The sequence below is a fragment of the Rhodnius prolixus genome, unplaced genomic scaffold (assembly GCF_049639745.1).
Source record: "Rhodnius prolixus isolate KJV_2025 unplaced genomic scaffold, Rpr scaffold_2, whole genome shotgun sequence".
Taxonomy (NCBI): Eukaryota; Metazoa; Arthropoda; class Insecta; order Hemiptera; family Reduviidae; genus Rhodnius; species Rhodnius prolixus.
Genome location: NW_027411592.1, coordinates 25,451,117 through 25,460,620, shown reverse-complemented (window position 1 = coordinate 25,460,620; position 9,504 = coordinate 25,451,117). Strand labels below are relative to the sequence as shown.

General features: G+C 33.5%; 1 protein-coding gene across 1 annotated transcript; it reads left to right on the top strand.

The window, feature by feature from the left end:
• Nucleotides 1-1,605: 1,605 nt before the first annotated feature.
• On the top strand, nt 1,606-8,044 carry TrpRS (Tryptophanyl-tRNA synthetase). The gene is made up of 7 exons (XM_074118590.1): nt 1,606-1,809; nt 1,895-2,123; nt 3,120-3,302; nt 3,387-3,597; nt 4,706-4,879; nt 5,031-5,171; nt 7,367-8,044. Exons 1-7 carry the CDS (start codon nt 1,692-1,694, stop codon nt 7,538-7,540), a joined length of 1,230 nt encoding a protein of 409 aa, XP_073974691.1. The 5' UTR covers nt 1,606-1,691; the 3' UTR covers nt 7,541-8,044.
• The last annotated feature ends 1,460 nt before the right edge of the window (nt 8,045-9,504 follow it).

The following is a 9,504-nucleotide window of genomic DNA, read 5'->3' as shown; positions in this document are numbered from 1 at the left end:
GTGTATTAATAACTAAGACAAAGGTGGATTGTACTCAGGGTTGCCCAAAATTTGAAGTTACAATTGCATAATAAAAATGGGGTACCTAATAAGAAGGGATACTGCTGTATACTGCAGTATCTTCGAATTTCTCGAAATTTCAAGAATATGTACATCTGTCTAAGTAAGAGCTGAAACTCGGTGATCCACTTAATCGTCAAGACAGTGAAAGCCCCACTGTTACAGTTATCAGCGGTATTTCTTGAAAATAAATTTCTTAAATTTTACAAAAAAAAAAAAACAAAAATCAAAAAACCTTGCTATAATTGCAACAAAATATTTGATACTTTTCTGCATTTAATGAATAATCAAGAATGTAATGTAATTTAGTTTATTGTTCATATTATTTTAAATAATAACATCACTTAATATTTTGACTTTTTTATGACGGTGAAAATATTGTTCTGGTAAAAGCATTACAACAGCAAAATTCTGTTTTTTCTTCTTATAATGTGATTAACTTTTACATGAAAAAAGCTATATGAAAACGAAGATGTAATAATTCAGATATATTACGAGAAATCGCTATGTTATAGTACAAATTGAAAAATTAAAGATTAGGAATGCATAAATCGTTTTAAAAGAATTCCTCTACTAAACCATATAGCCCAAATCGATATGCTCACACATTCTAGCGGCAACTTACTAACTAAATTGTTATTTGTAGTTTATGGATTTTACGCTAGATGGTGCTCACCATCTAGGTGAGGCATTAAGGCATTTAAATTTTAGAGTAATCAAGTTTTTTTTTTCCAATGGATATCTCGGCTAGTAGCACCCCTCTTGTTTTACTTCCAATATTTTTTATTTGCGCAAAATAAATAAATAAATGAAATACTGGAAAAACGTATTTTTCGTTGTCTACAAATAAGCGTAATTTTAAGCTTCTTATGTTATATCTTTTTAGGCTTTTCTTTTCGAAAGCCTCAATGATTTTTTACAATTTGTTTATATTATCCACCTTTATTCAATTAATATTTTATTAATTCCGACTAGTTTCGGATTTGTACATCAAGAAAATGTACTGAACTTGGAGTCACTTGGGATTAGGCTGTACCTTAAAATAAAAAATACACAAATCCTTTCAAGTAGTTTACATTTACCGCACACACGAGTATGTAAATTTCAATGTACAGTCTTCGTTAACTTAAAATTATTAGATTGCTGACCGCACTGGAAGTCAAAAATTCTTACTACTATAAAGTAAATTATATCTAAGTTGATAATGGTACTTAGTAATTTTGTAAATTATTTCTGCAATCTCATTAGAAACAGGAGAAGATTAGTAACTCATTCACTGTTCACTCATTAAATTATTGAAATTGCATATTGTATTACAGGACTTAAAACCTAGTGCCCTTAGAATTTAATTTAACTTTTTAGGCAGCCTAAAATTAAAAAACCTTAGAAAAATCGTTTGCATTTTACTACAATAAAGGAACAATGAGCGTTGGATATGAAAATTCAAGAAAAAAAAGTTTGTCTTACTGGTGGATGTCAATAGTAATGAGTTTAACCAATAGAATGTGTTACCTGACTATGTTCTATGTGATCTGTTAGTGTAAGTGAGGTAACACTTACAGCACATGTGCAACCTTTCCTAGTGCAGGAGGTTACATCTGTGCACAATTTGTTAGTTACCACTTTCCCAGATGGAAAACTGTGAACAAGAATTGAGTAAGCTGGCAATTGAAGAAGATGGTGATGTAGTAAACCCTTGGTCTGTAACAAGTTCGTCCCAGGAAGGAGTTGACTACGATAAACTAATCAGTAAGTCTCATCGCAACAATATGTTCTAAGATGTAAGATGTAGGTCAAAAATTGTTACTTGAATCCCTGTTATCCATTATTTTAGAAAGATTCGGTAGTTCAAAAATTGATCAAGAATTATTGGATAGATGGAAAAGAATCACTTCTAAAGAACCTCATCACTTGCTCAGGCGAGGAATATTTTTTTCTCATAGAGATGTTCATAATATTCTTACATATGTAGAGCAGAAGAAGCCATTCTATCTATATACAGGGAGAGGACCCTCATCAGATTCAATGCATGTGGGACATTTAGTGCCTTTCATCTTTACCAAGTGAGTAATCATTTGCTATTTTTAACTGATTACATTAACAGTTGTTTAATTCCCTGTTATGTTAATATGAGTTATTTTGCAGACTTTTTGGCTATATTTTTTAGTCTCAAGACGTTCGTAAAAACAACATCATTGATACCATTGTTAAAGATATTAAATACTAATTATAAAATGAGGTTTAGTGGAATTACTAGTGAGTAACTAAAGTGCGGTTTTTTTGTTTTAATATTCTACCGCAGAACAGAGGCTGTAATGTTTAATTTATGGGCATGCGGTGTTTGAACTAGGGAAGCACAGGGGGTTTTCAGGTAACAGAATTTAAGTCTCTATTTAGATTTAGCAGCTCTGAAGCGGATCTGTGCACCAAATTTTTATTACTTCTGTTATATTAAATAAAATTCTAATAATCCGTAACATCCCGATTGAGACTGGGTCGAGCCATCCTCAAAAGGTCTGGTTGCGTTGTGGGGAGGAGGTGTTTGGCTCCAAGGAATAGTTATCTCCAACGTAGAATTTTCTTGGAGGGCCTGGGTATTTGTCAGATGTTATAAGGATAGGTAACTTATTCTTCCTGTTTCTTCTAATTTGGAGCAGTCTTCTTCAGAATATGTTTTAGACGAAAGCATGAGTTAGCGAGTGGTGATCCCTGATCGCGGCGTTTGCTCCAGATAATACTTTTTACGATGATAATCCAAAATTTGGTTTTTGAACTTCTTTCTAATCCAGCTTTCAATCAAGTTCTAACCTATTCAGATTACTACCTCTTTCCCACAGTGTCCTTTTTTTACACAATAAAAAATTTTCAGTAACGGAGACGGTGGAAACGAGATAGTTCGTTCCAAAAAAATTGAAAATACCAATATTTTTGTGGTATTAAAGTACTTAATCAATATAATTTAGCAACTTATTTCTTTCTCAAAGTAATAACACATATGTTCCAGAAATGTTTTTCTCTATTATTGTCTATATTGATTGATGATGGTCTATTTATTCTAGATGGATACAAGATCTTTTTGATGTACCTCTTGTAATACAACTTACAGATGATGAAAAGTTTCTATGGAAAGACCTTACTGTTGAGCAAGCCAATAAAATGGCAATTTCCAACGCCAAAGATATAATAGCCTGCGGTTTCGATATCAAAAAAACTTTCATTTTCTCTGACTTCAATTACATTGGGTGAGAAATCTTACCGTAAAATTAAGTCTTATAACAAAATTTATAAAATACTAAAATATTGTTTTTATTTTTGTTATTTTATAGACAGTGCCCTGAGTTTTATAAAAATATTGTGCGAATACAAAAGTGTGTTACCTTCAATCAGGTTAAAGGAATATTTGGATTTGGAGACAGCGATGTGATTGGCAAGATCAGTTTTCCGGCTATACAAGCGGCACCCGCTCTGTCCACATCATTCCCACAAATATTTGGTACTAAGAAGATTCCTTGTCTAATACCGTGTGCAATTGATCAGGTTAGTTTTCTTTTTCGTTAAATTATGTGAATTGCGAGCTAAACAATCGGGTGGTAGTTGTTTGCAGGAACATGGTTAATTCATTAACAATGCTTTCATCTCAAGATTTACAATTATTTTTAAAGAAATCAAAATAATACGGATACCGATTCTTTGTACCCCTTATTTGTTCCAGATGGAACATTGCACCCATTTCAAGCCAAGGTATCTAAAAAATCATCTCGAATCGGGGGCTCCAAGCGAGTGTATGTTCTCCTTCAGCACCTAGTAACTTTCCAGACATCTGAACGATGGCATGTTAGCAAATTAAGAGGTGTCAAGGAATTTCTTCCAACTCCCCAGAGAATGTGCGGATGATATCAAGGTCCAAGCTCTGCTTCTTCAGATGTCCTCCTCTAATGTTAAGTCTCTTGTGGCTGCGGTGCCGTTGGGCATAGGTCCCGTCCCGCTTTCGTAATTATAATCATCATAATGTCATCAGTGCTCATGAGGAAAACAGCTGATGAAACTTGTTTTTGAAGCATGCCATAGATCTATTCTTATTTTAATTGGTCAGACAGATCTGGGAGGTTAGAATTACGAGTCTTAGGCATAGGCGGACGGTCCAGAGCTAGACTCTGCACCGTTCCTCCTTTCTAAGCTCTTATGGAGAACTGTCTCCTGTTTCGCAAAAGAGTTCTGGCTCTTTAGAAGAGATTTGAAGGGATTTTTAATTTGGGCCAAGGTAACTTCTACTAAATTCATTCATTTCATGTACATGTATTTCTTGTGTTGAGCCAATGAATGTACAAGGATAACTTCAAAAAAATTACGCTACTAATTGTAGCAAATATTGTTTGTATTATTGCTTTCATTAAACTTGAACCAAAATAAACACATAAAAAATATTTCAATTCAAAACTTTAGTTTCGAATAATATTTGTTAAACGATGTTAAAATTAGTGCTAATAATTATTCTTCTCTTGAACCCTGAGGGGTTGGGTATATGTAAAATAATAAAAATACTGTTAGGTATCTGATGTTCATTCACCTTCGATAGCAACCAGTATCGAACTTCGTCATATGACCATTTATTAATGCTAATATTTGAAATTTATGCTTTGTTTAGGACCCTTATTTCCGTATGACTCGGGACGTCGCCCCACGTTTAGGTTACAGTAAACCAGCTCTACTACATTCTACTTTTATTCCTGCACTTCAGGGTGCTAATACAAAGATGTCTGGCAGTGATGAGAATACAGCAATTTTTCTAACGGACAGTCCTAAACAAATAAAAACTAAAGTAAGTATTCATTCAAAGCATTAGGAGTTCATGTAATATTTATATACGCTATGTTTAAATTTGTATATTAATTTATATATCATTTATTTGAAAGATAATTTCTCTCAGCACATCATGGGCATATTGTGTGATATACTCTGCTATTTTGTAGGTAAATAAATATGCGTTCTCCGGGGGACAGGCAAGCATTGAAGAGCACAGAAAGTTAGGAGGAGATTGTAGAGTTGATATATCCTACCAGTATCTCAGGTTCTTCTTGGAAGATGATGAACGTCTTAAGGAAATTGAGAAGGTATCGAAAGATTTTTTTTTTTTTATTGTCTTTATTATAATTTAGTACACATATATAAAATACAAAATAATCAAACTTGAACACAGAAATCTCCTTTTTTTAACTATTTTTATACACTTACAAAAAGCATAATTATTTTATTAAATAAAAAATAACAAATAAAATAACCAATATTCGTTCTTTAACAAAAAAGGAAAAATGGAAAAAACAAAAAAAAAAAATACTTTATAAAGACGGCTACCGTGGTCACTGACCGTTGGTGGAGTCGAATTTACAATTGAAAATAAATAAATAATAATAATAAGGATGACTCCCACGCGGAGGTCCCGGGTTCAGCTGACCCTTAGATTTTCTCTTCCTAGGAGCTTCTTACAGCCTTACAAAAGTTTGCCAATGAAGGCCAATGCCTTCCATTCAGGTAATCTATTATTTCGTGAGTAGAAAAACACTGCCGCCCAAGCCACTCAATCTTATCTCACTAAGCCGGGGACAGACAGCCAAATAATGATACGTGCTATCAGAAATGTAACAGGCACACAACTCACAAAGTACGGAACATCCTGTAACAGTGGAGCAGACTGACACTCTAAATTAAGCATCCCAGCCCTCGCTCTCATTATCCATCTCATATGCTCAAATGGGATGTTACTCTGTAAATAGTGATCCGGTATTACATTCCAGTACTCTGTAAATGGGATACCGATCATAATTCTCCATTCTCTCCATAAACTGATTTTTAAATTTAATTTGGACTTGATCACAAAGGAGACGGAAATATCGGTCCCAGTTGCATACATTATTTGCATTTATCCTTTCATTTATCCCATAAAGATTTATTAATAATAATCTCTTGCTTTTCATAATCTAAAACTACAAATAGGTTAGGTTAACCGCTCGGATGCCGTTGCGCCTTCCTGTCTATTAGTGTTAACTAGCTCATTAAGCTTTGTAGCTGCATGATTATCCGCTTTAGCTAATACCCGATCTATTCTACTCCCGCCAAACAGAAGAAAATGTTCCTGTACTGTGTATATCTTTTTAAAAACAGTTGTTTGCTCTTCTCTGAAAATGTTTGAGTTTATCAATCATCTCCAAACAACTTGCAATATGTTGCAATTGCTGTTAGCCAAATATTCTTTGTACCTTCCAGTCTAGATAGTACTTCTTGGGTTTCCATTTTTTTTTTTGCACCATTTTCAATGATGGCTGTTCCATGAGGTCGCCGGTATTTTAGCATACATTTTTCTACGAAAAGCATAGAAGAAAACCTAGCAAGTCATTACATTCAATAAACATGATCGAAAGATATTTCACAATTCTTGTCATTAAATAAAGAGCGCTAAAATAAGCTGTTAATTTCGTAGATCGACTGTTTACAATTCAAACGAAACTGGCCAGCTAAATGGAGCGCTTCTGTCTTCCATTTTGACCTCTGGTGTAGACTTGCAACCAGCTTTAGTCCTGTCTCTTAGTGAGATAGGCTTACCAATAGACTCTGATATCTAAAAGAATCCAGATAGTGCTAGTGTTTATTTATTTTAAGCTTGTTGATCTTTTATAAAATTTTGGTGTTAGTTATTTAATTTTCTTCTTATTCATACCTCTCTAACTTCCTAGATTCCTCTCTAACTTCGCCACAATTAAAGCGGTAGTGTAGCCGTGGATTTAAGCTTCTTGTAGCAAGAGAAACCCAACACATATCGCCCAGACATTTCCCATGTCTGATCAGCCATTCCTATCAGGAAATTACCCTTAAAAATATCATAACGCTCGCTTGCTTTAACCTGACTAGCTTTTTTTTTATGATTTAAGGCGCGCAAACATTTGAGGTTATTGGCGCCCAGAGCTTTTATTCATTGCTCTGCCGTCCTCTGGACAGGGTTCTCTCGTTTAGACAACTCTGTCCATCATCGGACGGTGAGCTGTAAGAAGCTGCTAGGAAGAGAAAATCTAAGGGCCAGCAGCAGGATTCAAACTCGGAATCTCCGCGTGGGAATCCAATACGCTAACCGCATAGCTAATTAATCCCTTCCCTTGTGCTTATCGTATATGTCCTAATGGGCGGAAGCTGAGAATTGGTATTCAATAGTACTTCTATTGACTAGCTGTTGTTATTTCTTTAAAATTTTCTTATCTATAGAATTTAAAGTTGCAATTAGGTGGAACATAATTATTAAATTTATTTAATGTTTTAGGAATACTCGAGCGGAAATCTCTTAACCGGCGAATTAAAGAAGATACTTATTGAAACGTTACAGCCAATAATTGCTGAACATCAAGTCAGAAAATCTGCAGTTACCGATGAAATGGTAGCTGAATTTATGAAACCACGTCCACTTGAATTTAGTTGTACGCCTGCATCGTCATAATTGTTTTTAAAATGGGCTTCCTTTAAGTATTTATATTTTTTGAAAGTCCCAATTGCTTCTCCGGCGGGCCCATCGCATATTTTTTAAAATATAAAACTATATTTTATTTTCCTTTTACAACTGTTCACTTTTAAGTTTTTCTATTTCATGTGTATTTTTAGCTCACAGGCCTAATGTTCAGTATTCCTCTAATTTTAATTTTGTTATGATAAATTTGGTCTATCGACCGACGAATGCAGGGATGTGGGTGCATTCGGAAATTAGTTTTATTTAACTGTACATGAAAGGTTGGCATTTTAATACAATTGGTTTTTAAAGAAATGGTTTTTAAAAATGTAACTTCAAACCTCAACACATTTCAGCTAAAAAAAAATCAGCACTTAATTACAAAAAAAAAGAGAGAGAAAAATATTTTACAAAATATTATTAGGGCAACATGCAATGATTGTGATATAAGTTATGTAAATTGCTGTAATTGAAAAACAAGATTTTTCTGAATGCAAATCTTTGTTTTTTTATTTTATTTTATTTTTTTAATAATTTTTTAATAAAATGCATTTAACACAGCATTAATTCTTAGATTTAGCAACCTTAACTAAGTTAAAGATTAATAATTAGAAATTTAAATAAATATTTTTAATGAAAATTGTCCTACTACCTACTATACTATAATTGTTTAATTCAATTAATTTCATTCAATTAAACAGGCGCAATGAATTTTAGTTAGCAGTTTCTCCGATAGATAGTATTCGCGTCAACTTCTTTATTAATTTTATTTATATTAATAACTGAATGTCTTATGAGATCTTCAGTGAATTTATTCAGTAAATTAAATTCCAAATGAATGTAAATATTGTTTTTTAAGGAGTATATTTATAAATATTATTTTAATTTAATTAAAGGGGCGTCAACGACTAAGATCATTGACGCCAGTAGACATTTTGAGTAGTCTGCCAGCCTTCGGCCGGAAAATCTAAGAGAGGCTGTACTCGAAACGCGAGATCTCCGAGAGGGATCTCCAAGAAGCATTTTACTTTTTTTAATTTAAGACGCGCCAGAATTTGAGTATACTGGCGTTCGGAGCTCTTTCAGTGACTTTCGGCCACCGAAGAATGTTCTCTCGCTTCAGACGATATTGTCCATCAGTAGAAAGAGCGGTATAGTAAGGCTGCACTCCAGGAAATGCCATGATTTCTAAGCTTCCCGCTGTCCCGGTAAACAACTAAGTACTCCTGGTTCCAGGTGAGACCCTCTCATGTTTTACGTTTTGAACTCTGGTTTATTGAATGTAGGATATTTCTCTATTCAGTTCTTTCGGTACTGATATGCGTCATTATTACGGGCTGATACGATATGAAAGGAGTTTGGATCCGTGTGGACTCTTCTACCAAAACATCTCAGCTAGTGATGTGCGCTCACTTTTGTGCCGAAAAATTTGGTTAATAGAGAAAGATGAATAATCAAGAACTGGACTCAACAATCCTTAGTCCAAATTGTAAAATAACAAATTATAAAGCATTATTTCTGAAACAACTAACATGCAAAAAGTTGTATGGGTAATTTTGAATTAATTTTTTTTAAATATAGTTACTTTCAAAGTAAACTGAAAGTTGAACTGTTATTCTATTAACAGAAATCGATAGGTGGTACTGAACTATTGGGCTTAAATAGTTTAGATGGATTTTTAGCAATTTAAAATACGAATGTCGACAAGGCCGTTTGTTATTGTTTAAAAAAAAAGAAGCGCTTATCAATTTATGGAGATAAAACCTCTTGCAATATGTTTGGAGGCTATCAAACCAATTCTAAAAAATGTTTTATTTCTTTTCGTTAGCTATTTGGTCCCAAATATTTTACGGGGGGCCAAGGAAACATGGATTTAGGAAATCACGTAATAGTTTAATTTTACTGTTGGTTTTCTGTAGTGAAGATTGTACTATTTATTCATACTAAAAATAAACTAT

Excerpts from the sequence above, each read along its gene's own strand:
- TrpRS (XM_074118590.1), top strand. The coding sequence starts at position 1,692 with ATGGAAAACTGTGAACAAGAATTGAGTAAGCTGGCAATTGAAGAAGAT. Across the intron at positions 2,124-3,119 it reads GTGCCTTTCATCTTTACCAA|ATGGATACAAGATCTTTTTG; the intron begins GTGAGTAATCAT and ends TATTTATTCTAG. Across the intron at positions 5,172-7,366 it reads GTCTTAAGGAAATTGAGAAG|GAATACTCGAGCGGAAATCT; the intron begins GTATCGAAAGAT and ends TTAATGTTTTAG.